This window comes from Coffea eugenioides, chromosome 5, assembly GCF_003713205.1.
Source record: "Coffea eugenioides isolate CCC68of chromosome 5, Ceug_1.0, whole genome shotgun sequence".
Classification (NCBI taxonomy): domain Eukaryota; kingdom Viridiplantae; phylum Streptophyta; class Magnoliopsida; order Gentianales; family Rubiaceae; genus Coffea; species Coffea eugenioides.
This window is the reverse complement of record NC_040039.1, coordinates 49829695-49846331: the sequence shown is the minus strand read 5'-3', so window position 1 is coordinate 49846331 and position 16637 is coordinate 49829695. Positions and strand designations below refer to the sequence as shown.

General features: G+C 35.7%; 2 protein-coding genes across 4 annotated transcripts; both read left to right on the top strand.

Annotated features, from left to right (window-relative positions):
• Positions 1-1475: 1475 nt before the first annotated feature.
• On the top strand, positions 1476-2174 carry LOC113772385. The gene has a single exon (XM_027316978.1). It carries the CDS (start codon positions 1529-1531, stop codon positions 1940-1942), a length of 414 nt encoding a protein of 137 aa, XP_027172779.1. The 5' UTR covers positions 1476-1528; the 3' UTR covers positions 1943-2174.
• Positions 2175-13236: 11062 nt separating this feature from the next.
• Positions 13237-16469, top strand: LOC113772049 (1-acyl-sn-glycerol-3-phosphate acyltransferase-like). Of its 3 annotated transcripts, XM_027316588.1 has the most exons (7): positions 13238-13511; positions 13766-13894; positions 14031-14385; positions 14816-14965; positions 15081-15179; positions 15254-15346; positions 15788-16469. In XM_027316588.1, exons 3-7 carry the CDS (start codon positions 14065-14067, stop codon positions 16022-16024), a joined length of 900 nt encoding a protein of 299 aa, XP_027172389.1. In that variant the 5' UTR covers positions 13238-13511; positions 13766-13894; positions 14031-14064; the 3' UTR covers positions 16025-16469. The 3 variants fall into 3 exon arrangements, with proteins under 3 accessions (XP_027172390.1, XP_027172389.1, XP_027172388.1); XM_027316587.1 differs by lacking the exon at positions 13766-13894; XM_027316589.1 differs by lacking the exons at positions 13766-13894; positions 14816-14965 and having other exon boundaries at positions 13237-13511.
• Positions 16470-16637: the final 168 nt, after the last annotated feature.

The following is a 16637-nucleotide window of genomic DNA, read 5'->3' as shown; positions in this document are numbered from 1 at the left end:
GAAGACATTTTTCTTCTTCATTTATAACTAAAGCTATTTCTTTAAAAAAAAAACTAAAGTTGTTTCTGAAGTTTAATGATACATCACCAATCAACTTCGATTGAACTCAAGAAGGATGAGTTTAAGACATATTAGAAGTATTTGATTTGAATTTGAATTTTTTTTATTATGAGGATGCAGAAAATACTTATGTCCTGTAATATGATTAAATTTGTAATGAAAATCGAGAGAAAGCACTGTTAGATGCAAGCACATTAAATTACATACATTATGCTTACATTTGTAAAAACATAGTAATAAGTACTAGTATAAATCAAGTACATGTTGGTTGGAGCAATGCGATGATGCATCAATTATAAGTTAGACATTTATTTGCTATATCTACAGAAAAGCTAGAATTTCTTTTTTTTTTAAAAAAAAAAAATAGGAGTTGAATGCAAACGTGGCTAATTTTAATTTGAGAATTATACGTTTTTGACAGGGATGCAAGGGCTTAAAAGAGCACAAGAAAGAAGAACCAAAAAAGATCACAAGAAGGGGAAAATCCTAAACCTGGCCAAAATATTCAATTTGGACTCGTTCTTTGCATCACCATTTTAGGATAGAAGATAGCCTGCCTCCAAGGTTGAGCAAAACAAAATTCAACTAGGCCTTTCCTTTGAACCGTTCCGTTCAATTACGTACACCACCAGGTTGCATGCAATTAAGAGAAAAACGAAATGAATGACGTTCAAAATCTCATCCCAGGTTTGAACAAGTCCAGTAGAAGCCTCTACTCGTCTGAGTAATCAGATAATCATATCCGTTTTCCTTCAAACAAGTTTTAACTGGTTACAATATAGAATAGTAATTAGCCGACTGCTCAAGTAGCTAGCTGACTGAAGTGTGCTGAGCCGCCGCCGCCGCCGCCGCCACCGGTCCAATAAAATTGCCTCGACTCAATCAAGATTCAAGAGTCATTTGATTCCAAGGCCAACCAAGAACAGGTGCAGTGTGGGACACGGACCCAAACATTCTGAGGTCGGCCAAACGCTCCAGCACCTGCCAGGTAGGATACCCTCGTGGCATCCATCTTCTTTATCACTTTTCTGCTACTACTAGTCTACTACTACTTTTTTTAGTTTTTTATTTTTTGCCTTTTCAGTGTAGTACTAGTAAGTAGTAGTAGTAATATCTTTTGTTGCGATTTTTTGCCCGCGCAAATTACATCATTTTGTTTTGTTTACTACAATGAAACGTGCAAGATTTTTGGCGTGCGTACGTCATAGACAATAGCATCAAAAAAATTTTCTTTTTCATATCTCTGGATATGTAATTGTTGTCTTTTGTGTAATTCTTTTGGCTGTTCAAATTGGTCATTAAAAGAATTCCCCCGCGGGCTCCACCTGCCTTCCTGAGTCCCTCTCTCTCTCTCTCTCTATATATATATATATATACATGAATTTAACACCAACTTACGCCATTATCAAGATCTTACTCTCTTTAATTCAATACTAGTAATCAATTCCAAGCATTCATTTGTTAGAAGATGGGAAACTGTATTGTCAAAGAATCATCCACACAATGGGGAGGGGATGATTGGGGCTGTCTGTCGACGTTGCCATCAGAGGCCCAAAAAACCGTGTTTTCTGGTGGGGCTGGCCAAGACAACAACAGGTTGTATATGAAGAAGAAGCCAACAAAAATGGAGGAACAGAGTTTTCTTAGAGGGAAGCAGGGGGCTAAATCTTTTCCTTCGTCTACCACAGCAGGGACAGAGGTGAAGATCAAGATCACGAAGAAGCAGTTGGAGGAACTTCTGAGTAAGGTGGATGTGCAGGGGAAACCGGTGAAAGAGGTTTTAACACAGTTGCTCAACCTTAGTGATCATGGAAATGAGACGCATCATCCAAGCTCCTGGAGGCCTGCCCTGCAAAGCATACCAGAAGCTGAGGTGTATTGAACAAAAGGGTAGGTGTTAAGTTAACTAGGAGGTCCTGTAAAGTTTGTTAATTGTATTCGTATAGTAGTATTTGTTAGGTCCTGTAAAGTTTTTGATTAGGTTCTGAATTCAGACATAGATCATGCAACCCTCAGCCTCCATTTTTGTCTGTGTACATACGAAACAGGTTGAACATCATCATGTTTTTTGTTTTTCTGAGACTTGACGGTGTCAGTTACATGAATCAAATACTAAGCTGCTACTCCTTTTTTTTTTTTTTGCTGTCGGTTTTCTTTTTTTTTTGCGGGTTTGGGTTGGGTTTTTTTTTCTTGGGGGTGGGGAGGGGGGGGGGGTGGTTTGTTAGACTACAGCTATTTTATCAACAGAGCCAGCTAATGCAAAGGGACCTCGTGTTAATTATTTGTTTAGGTGTTCCTACACTCCTGCAAACATTTTGATATAATCTTAGATCTTGGATGGAGTTTACATGCCTTGAATTACATTAAAAACTTGATGTATGGTAATTTTCTGAGGCAGGCATGGTGGATAATCGGTCTGTGTTTCTGGAAAAGAGGACATGGATACCAGGAACATTAACCTGCTAAACAATATTACTTAGTACTATGTAGTATATTAATGAGTTACTCCACTTTTAGCCAAATCAGAAGACCAATTCAATTCATTAAGACTATAACTCATAAGACTAATTCATGTAGGATTGCTCGTTTGAGAATGATAAATGTCAGTTATCATTGTTGGTCCACCAGAGGCCTGATTTATAATTTACCTGCTGATTTAGACGCTGGAGATCAGGAGATGTTGATGCCTACAAAATATACTACTTGCATATTTGCATCACCTATCTGAGGCCAAGGCTCTTGTCATGATGCTCTTTTTCCTTTTTAGATATTTTGTGGGGGAAAAAAAAATGAAATGTGGTACTAGCTAGGGGTATTTTGCTAATTAATCCATTTAAATTTATTTTAGTACCTACTTATTTGACTAAACGATAATGCCTAAGTGATCACCCAAAAGGGAATTAAGATGATACATTTTTGTAGAAAAAACTGCATTTTACAGACATCCATAAAGTTATCTTTGTTTTCTCACATATGAGATTATAGTAAAAAACAGCAGAAAGGAGAACTGTTAAATAATAGTATACTTTAGCAATAGGGCCGGGCAAAATCAACAGAAAGAAGCTAACTCATATAGTCCAAAATTCTCCGCCACGAGACGACAGCGTATAGTACAATAAGAAATCAGATTACTTTACAAACGCCCTTTTATGAGTCCAATTTTGATATGATTAGAAGGAAGTCGCTAAAAATTGAAATCCACAAATTAAGCACAAAAAATTTCATTTTTGGATCTCATTTTGGCGCAAAAACAAATAAAAATCCTAAATAGTCGCATTTTGAACCTCCATCATTCTCACTAGGGTTTGATTTGGACCTGCACCGGAGCCCTGGACCGCTAGATAACAAGGGTTAACTTTTAGAAACCCCCTCTTAAGGTTTCTGACAGTTTCGTTACTCTCCCTTGAGATTTTAAAAATATCAGCATTAACCTTCTCTAAAATAATATGTTTTTGTAGCAAATTAGCTCAATTCAAAAAAATCAACAATAAAAAAATGATTTTATGCTTTTATTTTATTTTAACTTCAAAGAGATAGTAAGTAGGTTCCCAAATTCTAAATCAAACCAAACAAGACCATTATGGTTTATTAAAAGAAAAGAGAGACCATTATGAACTTGGCACTTTTTATCCCCATAAATGACAAATTGAAAGGAAAAATACAATTTATTTTGGGAGAAAATATAGAATAATAGATTTTTAAGACTTGTAAAAAAAGAAAATTCAAAATATGATAAATTCAAAAAAATCAACAAAACAAGCATATCAGATATGATATGCCAATTCTCTTAATTAAACAAATTGTATATGTTTGGTTTACTAGGTTTTCTTTATCTTTTATTTGATAGATGAATTTAGCACACTCTCGTGATTTTTTGTATCACTACATCAATCTAAATTAATGATTTTAATGTGCAAACATGTCAAAAACTAAAATGAGTCAAACTTCCAATACAAGAACACTTTCAATTAAAATAATAATTTCTTTGTTGGATTTTGCATTTGTTTTGTCTTTAATATATTTTCTCAAAGCATTGAAGATTTCAAACATGAATTAAAAGTTTCATAATTCTAAATATGAGCTTTATGCATATTGATGGCTCCATTTTTGTGGTTATTCGTTAAAAGCATCACTTTTGGCACCATGGTGAAATCATTATTTCGGAAGCATAAAAATAAGTATTAGCAAAAGAATTGTGATATTTATTTTTAGGAAAAAGGTTACGCATGTCATTTAGCGCGCATTTGAATCCATTAAAATTAGCTTTCCAAAATATAAAACAATTAATTCATTAACTAATTAGGTTGTTTCTTATAAGGGCATCTGTTAGAAAATCCCTAAACAAAATCCAACACCTAAGTTAGTTCAATCATACTTGGTAGCTCCATGTAGCCCGGACGCACTAATCCTAAGGGAAGCAATGACAAACCGTTTAAACGGAGATATAAGTGAAAACTTATTATTGTTTCTGCTTCTTCAAAAATGACAATAATTAACGTAACAATTAACATCCACCACTATTACGGTGCATAATAATTAAGACTTAAATAGTTAAGTTTTTGGGGGAAAAACAAATTGATCATCAAACAAACCCATAACATAATGACTGGCATCCACCAATATGGCCGTGCAGTTCCCAAGCACTAATATGGGGAAATAACTCTCTATACACTCTTTTCCAACCTCTTTACAGGTGATTTTATCAGAATATAACCAAAAAAAAAAGCATGATGCTGCACTAAAGTTCCACCAACATGCCCTAGTGTACAGTGGGTAATTCCGTTTGCTGGAAAATGCAAAGTTCCACCAACATGCCCTAGTGTACAGGTGGCACGTAAATAAATTTTAATAGAATGTATAGCCAAGCATTTTTTTTTTCATTAAATTCGCCATTTACTAAGCACTTCCATTTTTTACATAATTTTTTTAAAATTGCAAGTATAAATATAAGATTGGCATAAAATGACACAAGTAGGGAACGATGACGTCGAGTATTTTCACATCCAACTTTAATAAATGTTAACTTTAATAAAGGTGATTTGATATAAAGTTTATCTTGGAAAGCTAAGAAATTTGGAAGGATAAGGGTGCTTAAATACAAATATAATTGTTCAAGTAGCCGTCGTCGTTATAAATTTAGATTGTTTTATATATTATTTACTTAAACGATTAGGATTTTTTCTAACAAGTGCTCACACCTAAATTTCATCCAACCTATCATATATATTCACACACTAACTATTATTACCAGCTCTCACAGTTATATACTTTTTCTAATTAATCTTATATTTTCAAAAATTTAGCACCTTCATTAGATAGACCAAAATAATTATTATAATAGCAAGGATAATTAATACCTGATTCGCATGCAAAGATCAAATAACTAAAATTCTTTAAGTGGTAAAAACAAAAAAAAAAAGATTAAAATAGCTATTGTATTTTAGTGACTTTGGTTTTCTCTTCCATATTTATTAACTTAAAGAATGGTTAAGCTATCAAGGGTAGTTTTGTCAATTTGCATGCACTAAGGGTAATTAGTGATCCAATCCAAATGACAAGGGAAGTAAGTGATATTTATGAATCTTCAAAGGTGCTGAGTGATATTAGACAAAACTTCAAGGGAGGTTTCTGAAATTATCCCTAAAATCTGCCTATCAATAATTTCCATTCACAACTAAATGTTTATCTTTTCTTTTTATTGGTCCTTCACTGCTTATTGGTCGTTAGTTCTATTTAATGAGTTTGATGTACGAATCTTTTTTGTGATTAATACGTAGTTCTATTGGAAAAATGATTGAATTCAAGATAAGGCCCATAAATCTGAAGTTTTCTTCCCAAGTAAAATATTGAGTGGCGGCCAACAGAAATTCCAAAATTATTGCCAAGACTGTTTTTGGGGACCCGGGGGGAGAACGAGTTGGGGTTTTTTTTTCGGGGATCCCAATTCTGTTCCACTCGTGGTTCTAAGTGAGTTTCCTTCTGTACTCTTGTCGGTTCCTAGAATCCTTCTGTACTAAGGTTCTTTGTCTATCTATATATATATATATATATCCTTCTGTACTCGTGGTTCTAAGGTTCTTTAGTCGCGAAGAGAATTCACTTCCTTCGTGAGGATTCTAGTTGCTTTGGTTATTTATATTGCGGGTTTAATTACGCAACGGGTCTTCTGTCCTACATCCTATATCATTTTCTGTCCCATTTTTTATTCTATTGATATTTTTCCTATATAAATATCATGTTTTAGTTCTTTTTTATTTTTTTTAAAATTCAATAATTATTAATTGAATAAAAAATAAATACAACAGCTTCAAAAAAGCAATATATATAGTAGAAAATTAAAAAATACAGCAGAAAATTCATAAAAAAACTCATTTTTTATGAATTTTGATTTTTTGAGTTTGTTAAATTTTTTGTATTACTCAGTTAATAATTATTGGATTTTAAATAAACAAAAAAGAATTAAAACTTGATATTTATATAAAAAAATAATAATATAATAAAAAATGGAGCAGAAAATGGCACAGGGCGCGAGACATTGCGTTTAACTACTTCAGAGGGCAGGCCAAGGTGTCTTCTACCAGACCAGAGCAGGTAAAAAACGTGTTTCCAATCCGAAAAATTTAAAAATGGTTAGTAGTCAACAGTCAATTCTGATGAAGGAGATGAATCATGATGAGCAGCTACTACTGCCTGAAGATGTAATGACTGAGATTCTGGTGAGATTGCCCGTGAAATCACTGGTGAGATTCCGTCGCATCTCCAAAACATGGTGCACATTGATCAGCAGCCCTTGGTTTGCCGATATGCAATTTAGCCATGTTAATGCCAACAACGATAACAGCAAAAAAGATCGCCGTCGTGTTCTCCTCGTTAAACGGCCCCCCACGAGTAAAATGCTGTTATCTTTCCATTCTTATAATCACCATGAGGTTGAAGATTATGGAGACAATATTGCATCTCCGGCCAGCCGCATCAAAGTCGCAGCCCCTGATTGGGAGCTACCTGCTTCATCGGATCATGACATAGTTGGAACATGCTACCCGCATTAAAGTCGCAGCCCCTTGATGCATTGGATCCCAGAGAATCAGGTTGATTGGTCCGGGATCCGTGCGAGATACCAGACGATGCAGCTGCGAATCTTGCTGTGTTGGATGATTTACTTGCCTTCTTCTTAGTCAAGACGCCTCTCGAGTCACCATCTGAGTACTTGATTGATATATGGGCGATGAGGGAATATGGCATCCAAGAGTCTTGGGTCAAAAAATCTTCAATAGCGACCCCCTCACTTATGGGTGCTCCATTAAGCTATGAAATCCCATTTTGTTCTTGGACTGCTGATACTCTCCTTCTGACCTACCTCCGACGAGGAGGCGGGAGGCAACAGCAACTGATTTCTTGTTCCGTCCAAAATAATGGATCCCAGGAAATTGTAAAGGAGGGGCATTATAAACTTCCGGTGGAACCGTTAGAAGAAGCCATAGTTTATGACGAAACTTCGGTTTCCCTCGACCAAATTTTGAGCTGATCCATTATTTTTTTTTCCCTTTGAGAATAATTATTAATTAGACGACATTGGATGCTCATAATCGCTGAACTCTTTCTGACCTGGCTGATCACTCTTCCTTTGCATATAGATGCCTATAGACTGATTATCTCAAGTGACAGATTGCTTCTTCACACAAACTATAGGAGCCGTCTCCGTTGAACAAAATATACTGAGACAAAAGGAAGATGCATCCATGTGCAAAAGAATGGAGATGAATAGGTGCAAGAAGTGTTCGTATAGAATAGAGATGAAGAAGTGCAAGAAATGCTGATATTCAACATACTAGATTTTTTTTTTTTTTTTTTTATAACCAAGGATGGAAGCAAGACAATAAAGATAGAAGATAAGTATTGTTTGTTTCAGAGCTACAAAAGATGGAGAAAATTTTTGGAGTTCTTTGTTCTTCCAAATTTCCAGTAAGGGTTTTGTTACCTTGATAAATTTCTCAAAGTACAATCTAGCCACTCAAAGTCATTTGTTTGATAAAAGAACAGTCAACAAGAAAACAAATAAATAATTGATTTGCAGCGCTCACATAATGTGAACTTTATGCTTGGACCTCAGTATACATGGAGTAATGAACAAAAAGAGCACAATTGCAGCTCCTACACATACTCCCAGCACGACCCATAACCGTAACCCGAATATTGAGGTCCGTTTTGATAGCTCATCGTTCAAAAATGCTCCCCTGTTAGTAGTATTAATATTGTTATCAGACATCTCTGCCTCTCTCTCTCTCAAAACCCACCACAGAACATCTGAATTATTGGAAGTTAAAAGATTGTAAAAGATGACTGTGGAGCATAATTGTACGAAATTTTTATGAATGGAAGAGGGATGATGGTGAAGAGGTGGGGACTGTGGTAGAGTAGAGGGGAATAGAGCAGAGACACAAGAAGAGAGAGGAGGAAACGGGAGGCAGCTGTTCGGAATAAAATTAAACTAAGCTATCCCCCTCATAAGATGTCAAATCCATATCTGAGTCTGTTTAGTGACAGATAGTCAATTACTCCCTGAGTGTTTAATCTAACTGTGTGCGTGTGTTCTTGACTTCTTGTGAGAAAAAGATAGTCAATTACTCATTTTAACAGTGATGCTGTCTCTTCTTCTTCTTCTTTTTAATGAGGGAAAAAAAATCCTAACATTAAAACTACTCATAAATGAAGTGGTCGTAGTTTAAGAGATATGAAAACGTTGAGATCAAAATAAGTAAGTTTTATCATTTAATGAAACGTATTACTAACATTTTCTCTTGTATCAACTGGACTGAGAATTGAGTATATTAAAGTACAAGTGGCTGAATCTGTAGCCCATTTGAAGGGGGGTAACAAGAAAATAAAAAAGACCCTGTTTAATATCAGACTCCAAATTAGATCAACATACTCAAGAATACATTTCTTGGAGTATGATCTGCATCTAATTACAGGCAAAATGTTTATAGACCCGCAGTTTAACAGAAAATGAATGGACATTGAGCCAATATTTGGATTGTTGTCCACCAAAATCAATTGAATCGGTACTAGTAGAAGGTATCTTGGCTCGAGTAAATCAAACTAGAGAACTAATTTACATCCCACAATGTACTATTTGTGGTAATCTGGTGTTGCTTAGCTTCCATCCATACAAGAATGTGAATATTCCCCCAACATACCGATGATCACACTACTAGCCAGGTAAAGCATATGACTGATAGTCTATACCTGTAATGCAAGCTCCCATGCATAAACGTTTCATGCATCATTTGCTGACTACTTGAATAAGATTAAAGTCTTTGGTGTATCTCGGGCATTGCCTAAACGAAGTGTTAGGTCTAATGAAGCAGAATCTTCTTCATCAAAGTCATCATCAGGATGTCTCTTAGGATCGGTACTAGTCCTACAAAGCCATTCATTAAAAGATACATCAGAATCATAGCCGCCTTCATTGCCATGTTTATCATCTTCTGCTGCCGGGTGACCCTGGCCTTCTGAGTTTAATCTTTTCAAATCAACTTTTGCCTTTTCCCCAAGATGATGGTGATTATCAAAGGATCCCATTTTTGTGATTTGGCTACGTTGTTTCCTGATACCCAATTCCGGACCAGTATTAACATCTTCGTCGAGATTAACTTGGACTAGTGTAGCTGCATCGTGGTGCTCTTGATCTTGATAGAAAGGATGAAGTTCAAGATTTGGGGATAGTGAAGCTGTATCATGCAATTCTTGATCTTGAGGACTATGAAAATGAAAATCTTCTTGAATGGCGGTGGCAGGCTCTCCAGCAACGGCTTGCTGATTATCAGGATTTTCCTGATTAATGGGATGATCATTTGGATGAAATGCTGCTTCCTCCTGCTGCTGCTGATATCCTTGGCCGTGGGGTGGATTTTGATGATGATCATGGGGTGGTGGGAAATACCCATCTCTTCTTGCTCTAGAACCAGTATAAACAATGCATTAGCCGAAGAATGAATATGAGTAATTAATTTAATACAAATAACAAAGCCGAGAATGTATAGCAGTACTAAAGATTGGATTTACTTGGCTTTTAACCAGGGCAACATCTTGGAAGCTGGATATGGAGGCTTGCGTAATTGTCCAAGAACTCGATAGTATTTTCTAGATTGAAGTTAATTCTGACGAATTCTAACCAACAGAAACAACAAAAGGAAGTAAAAAGATTGATTCTTGGAGAGAGATGATCAAGAAAGTTGGAAAAAGAATAGGCAATTTATTTTCTCTGTTTCCGAGGTCAGTACATGCGTTATATAATCTGAGTTTAATTCATACCCACAACTTCACATTTCCTCTCTAATTACAGTTGAGCAAGCAGGAGGGAAATGGAACTTGGAATTGTGATACAAAGGAGATCAGGGAGAGGAGCCGAGGAGTTGAAGGGCTTTTTCTGAACTGTGTTTTGGAGGGAACTTTGTATTTAAAGAGACTTGAAATGTAACGTTCATTTGTGCTTTGACAGTCCTCTGCTGTTTAGATGCTTGCTAAAGATATTGTGAAATTCACCCGGAGAGAGGACTTGTTAGTAGAAATTGGGCCTCTTGTCCAGGAAAGTTTTGGACGAAGTGGTATTGATCAAAATTGTTACATCTCCAATTCACACGAGGAACTTATGATGGGGGTGAATATGTGCTTTAATCAAGAAGAGAATTGTATATAACATAATAGAAAGATAACAAATGCCTTCTGTAAAAATATTTTCGGTAATTCAGGCAATTACTGTCCAAATTTTAGTTTGGTAAATTGGACCGAAGAATCAGTAATTTGATAATATCCAAAATTCAAAATGTTAATAGTCAGTTAAAATATTTTATTTTTCTCTAAAAACTGATTGTGACAAAATAATATCCCATATATTTTTCCAATAAAATTCAGACAACTTAACTCAAACAAATATGATATGCAAAAAAAAAAAAAATCATAATCCTAAGTCTTATCTCATAATCTCAATTTTTAAACAACATTGAAATAAATAAGAACTTCAAATTTAATTGTCAAGCTAAACTCTAACATTTCAACTTTCATCAAAATTTAACTTCCAAGTATAGTTATAGTTAACCTAGCTAATTAGTAGTTGCTAATTAGTATTTAGTGATAGGATTAAGATTTACTCTTATATTTAGTACAACCAATATCCAATATATATAAACATTATAATACAAAATGTTCGATAATTCAGCAATAATATACTTTTAATATCCGTTTCCAAACCATTTTATCGAACATTATATTTCGGTTTTTCTAAATTCCCTTTTACCGGTGCCCATTTTTCATTTTTTTCCCCGAAATATGAACGCCCACCCTTACAAATACGTGCAACAAGATTAGAGCGAGTCATTTGCATTAACTGCATCAAATCTATCTGCTAATTCGTAACTGAGAGCGAAAAGGATTAAAAGTCTCTGAAGATTTGAGAACAATAGGTTCAGTGCGCTTCTGACAAAAACTAGTTCCAAAAGCAAGACTATGGTTCCACATTTTCACTCGGCAATTGCATTTTCTTCCCCCACAAATATATATATATATATATATGTATATATATACGCAGAGATGAATTTGCATCCTTACCAATATGCTTATAAAATTCCACAATCCACGAGGTCTAAATACATGTTATCAATAGCTACATATTTCTGGGCCATGTTTCATCGTCTTAGAACAATTCCATTATAATTATCCTCTTATTTTCTATTCCTCTCTATAATCTTTCACCCAAAAAAAAAAAAAAAAACTTGCCCTTGTTTCTTGCATTAATTTCGAATTTAATATGTTCTGTCTCTTTCTTCTTCCCTTCTGAAATATGTAAAACACATAGAGGGTTTTTCCTTAAATAAAAGAGTTGTGATAGTTCAATGCAAATTGTCACGATCAAGGCTAAACATAGACCAAAAAACTTCCATTGGATCTTTTCATTGTTTTTATTTCAAGACTATTTCTAGCAACAACTGTATAACACCACACGTATGGAAATGACTAATTTTTTTTTTTTTTTTTATATAAGTGAAAGATATTGAATTTAGAATCTAGTAACTTTTTTACCTTATCATCTAATCTAACTAGACCAGTCAATGGATCGAGTTTTGATCGAAATTTTAATTTCGAACCCGACTCGTATTTCTGACAGGTATTGTGCTTAAGATTCTGGAATCGGGTGTGATGGATTCAGGTTGGGTCTGGGTCTATTCGAAAAAAAAACGCCCAACATGTATAATTCATTTTCTTTTATCTATGCTAGCAAAAAGACCCCAACATGATTCCTGGATATTTAGAAAAAAGCGCTTATATGCAATTTGTAATGAATACATTTCTGGCGAAACAAGTTTGCCTCTTCCAAATCTTATTTTCTTAGATGCGTCATCTGGGATATGGGTAATTTGGTTAATTTAGTAAAATAAAATATTTTTGTTAATTTAGTAAAAGAATGTATTTAAAAATATTTATATTTTATGATTATTAATATATTATTCGGGTCGGGTCCGAATTAAAATCCTATATTTCGTATTGGACTCGCTTCTTTATTAGAGCAAACGAGTACGAACTCGGATTCAAGTATCAAAATTATTTCTCAAATTATCGGATCCGGGTCGGGTCCGAGTCCAGACTCGACCAGTTGGCAGCCCTAAATCCAACCCTCCTCGAAAATATGACTGATAATTTAAGGGATTAATGTACATCTTAATGGAGCATGTAAATTAATGACCTCCAAAGTGTGGAAAACCAAACATTGCAATTTCTTTTACAACAAATACAATGCGTAGAAGCTATAACCAATCATTCTATCGTCAGTGTATCCTGAATTCATCAGAATCATGTATATGCTGCACAAGATATTCTCTTGTTCAGGTATCATTATTGCCTTCCTATCTCTTATCTTTTGTCTATTCCTCCGCCAAATCCTCACCAAACACCTTGACAATACTTTTATAACCCCAAAAACTAAACTCAAGATCCGCCACATAACGAATAATTTCAGGGCTAATTCTGTCAAACTGAACAAGAAAAGGCCAAATTGGTGGTATTCACTAAAAACTTTGCAATAATGGAATTGTCAAAAAAAAAAAACTATATTCTTCTTTTTTCAAGCAGGCCAAAAAAAAAATTGAGGGAACTCTCTCCAACGCCAATAAGTTATCATGCTCTCGGACAGTGACTGTATGCATCACTTCCTGTTGCATTTTCTATTGCTTTTCTGTTTCTTCCTTTCATCCTCCACAAGCTTTTACTTTCTTTCTATCTTCCCCTCACTTATCTCTCTATCCATCTTCGCCAGTTTATTTTACTCTCTATCTTCCTCTCACTTATCCCTTTATCCATCTTCAGAAATTTGTTTTGCTGACTTCCTAGTATTTCTTGAACCTTCTCTTTCTGTTCTCCGCCTTTCTTTGCCAACAGCTCTCAGGAAGTAGATGAAGGTACGTTGAAAGACTGCTTTCCTGAACGATTCCTTTCTGGGCTTAACGTATTCAGCAACTTTATAGCACTGCTTTTGAGGAAAAATCAGTCTTTCTAGTTTTGGGATCGTTCTCTATTGTCAATCATACTACTGCATATGAGTTAAAAGGCGTGTCAATGTTTTCTTCATTGAAAGAAGCTTATTTGACTGGAAAGACTTCTCTCTTTTTTTCGCCTCCCTTTCTTCCATTTTTTTTCTATGTCGCTTTCTCAGCAGCCAGGGTTGGTTATGATAATTGATTCAGTTGGATTCTGAAAGCTTCAATAAAATAGTAAAGTGGGATCTTAATTATGGTTGTCTTTTTGTACTTTTCTTCTTCACCTTCTTGGAAGCCTGAACAAGGTGATATAATATTATTGACTTGCATAATCTCTGCTCCTTTATGTGATATGTATTATTTTAGTAGTACTTTCTTTTGATGCCTTGTCATTGTAGACTCATAGTTTGTCTTGTGGTTCTTGAACTTTCTTCTGGACAGATTTAAGCTGATTGGAGAGAGGAGTTGGTTGATAATGGAGATTTCTGGAATTGGTTCATTTCTAAGGAATAGGAGGTTTGGGAACTACCTTGAAGCGAGTTTTGGGGTGAATTTTGCCTCACCGTCAAAAGTAGCTGTAAAGGAAGAGGTGGAAAAGAAGATACAATCTGTTGCTTTTGTGGAGGATGATGGAATAGGGGCTGTGTTGATTTCATGGGTTAGGATCGTTGTTTGTTTCGTGACAATGATGTTTACTACATTCATATGGGCCTTGATCATGCTGGTGCTTTTTCCGTGGCCTTACCAGAGGATCAGGCAGGGTAATATCTATGGTCATTTGACCGGCAGATTGCTGGTAAGTATCTTGCTTCTTGTTGCACCTTTGTATTTGATGATTTTCCCCCCTGGAATTCTATCCTTCATATGTGGTTGCACTATAGTTATTTCTGATTGTTTGTGATCATCGTGAACCCTGCATGGTGCAAAAGTTGGAAAACTATTAAACTAAGCTTTATTGCAATGTCTTGGGGATATATGTTGTTTAGAATCTCAACGTTCCTCATCTCGAATTACAAAATCAAATTATACACTCTTCCAAATTGAATAAGCATTTAGTGTTTGTTGGCTTGCATCCAGCGTCATGTTGTTTTCCAGACATTTTTTTGAGAAATTTTTTTATCATAATGGCTTCCCATATTGATATTCTGAATTCTGATCTGGTTTAAGACTGATTGAGACAATGCTCAAGTGTTGGACGATGAAAAAGTTCAGATTGTTGATTGCAGATGTGGATCTTAGGGAATCCCATAAAGATTGAAGGTTCTGAATGTGCTGATGAAAAGGTGATTTATATCTGTAACCATGCCTCTCCAATCGACATTTTTCTTATAATGTGGTTGACACCTACTGGCACTGTTGGTGTTGCGAAAAAAGAGGTAAAAAGTGATTTCTTTAGTTTATTCTTTTGTGATTCTTTGTCGAAAAGGATTTTTTTTTTTTTTTTGAATACATACATGGCGTGTTGTCATCCAGATGATGAATTTTCTGCAGATCATATGGTATCCACTCTTTGGACAGTTGTACTTTTTAGCCAATCATCTTCGGATAGACCGCTCCAATCCAAGTGCTGCCATTCAGTCCATGAAGGAGGTAGCTGATCTTGTCTCCCTCTGTTTCTATTGGATCCACTATCCACTTACTGAAACAATCAAGTTTTTGTGCAGGCTGCGCATACAATTCTCAAGAATAATTTGTCTTTGATTATTTTCCCCGAAGGAACAAGGTCCAAAAGTGGGCGTCTGCTACCATTTAAAAAGGCAAGATTCACAATTTCTTGAATACACTGACCGGGAAAAATAATACGAGTAATCAAATGTTCCATGATAGTCGAACAATTGTAACCGTTAAATTGCTAGGTTGAGTCTAGGATGATCTTGTTAAAACTGGAGCCAATGGTTTTCTTTCTAGTAAAGAATGTTGCTGAATGTTGTTGCATAAGGCATCTAGAATCATGATGTTGGCTATTTCCTTAGCATGTTATACAGTTTTGTTTGAGATGTAAGCTTGAACATTATACTGACTAGGTCAATTATCTTGGACCTGTATCCATTTCTGACATAGCAACTTACATGAAATAGTTGAATTCTAGTCTTTATCCATCTTTGACCTAAACTCTTGGGAGTGCAACTCATAGAAATCAAAAATCTTGTATCATTCTTGCTAGCTAGTAACCAAGGAGATTTTTACTGGCTTTGCAGGGTTTTGTACATGTGGCTTTGCAAACCCGCCGGCCAATTGTTCCTGTTGTCTTTACAGGCACCCACAGGGCATGGAGGAAGGGGAGCTTGCACGTTAGGCCAGCGCCTCTGAACGTTAAGTATCTTCCTCCCATCAGAACAGATGATTGGACCGCAGACAAAATTGAGGACTACGTGAAAATGGTGCATGATGTTTATGTCAAAAACCTCCCAGAATCTCAAAGGCCCATGCATTAGGAGGAAGGAGTGCTGGAACAACACCACCTTCCCAGCCAAAAACTCTTCCTGTAATTTGTAGCTCTCAGATGAATCGCAGCAGCTTCAGATGGGAGCATCATTGCGTAATTTTTCGGTATTGGAAATAGCACAGCTGATATAATGTACCATGCTGGCATTTTTCAACCAATGAAATCGGCATAGGTTTCATAGATGGTTCTCTTGTTTGCAACCAAAAAAGCAGCAGATATATCGCGCATATTCTTGGTTTCCGAGTCGAGTTCCAGCATGATGTCAGAGTAAATAGCGTAATTGGAAGAGGGGCAGGAACAGTTGCATGACAGTTCACGGCTAAAATTTGGTCAAAAAAAATTGTACGATCCAGATTTCATCTTGTACATCAATTTTAACAACATGTGTGGAATCCACACAATTTTGCTCTAGAATTAAAAAGTAAGTTATACCATGTGCAAACAGAGTTACAGCGTGTGTAAAATGTACATAACCTTCAGGAGCGGTTGGTTGACCGTTCCTGCTCCTAGTCCGGCGTCATTAAACTGTTCATCTCTTTCTTCATCTCAGATATCCTTAATATTCCAATACGTGGCCTGGCCTCATTTGAGTTTTCGACTCC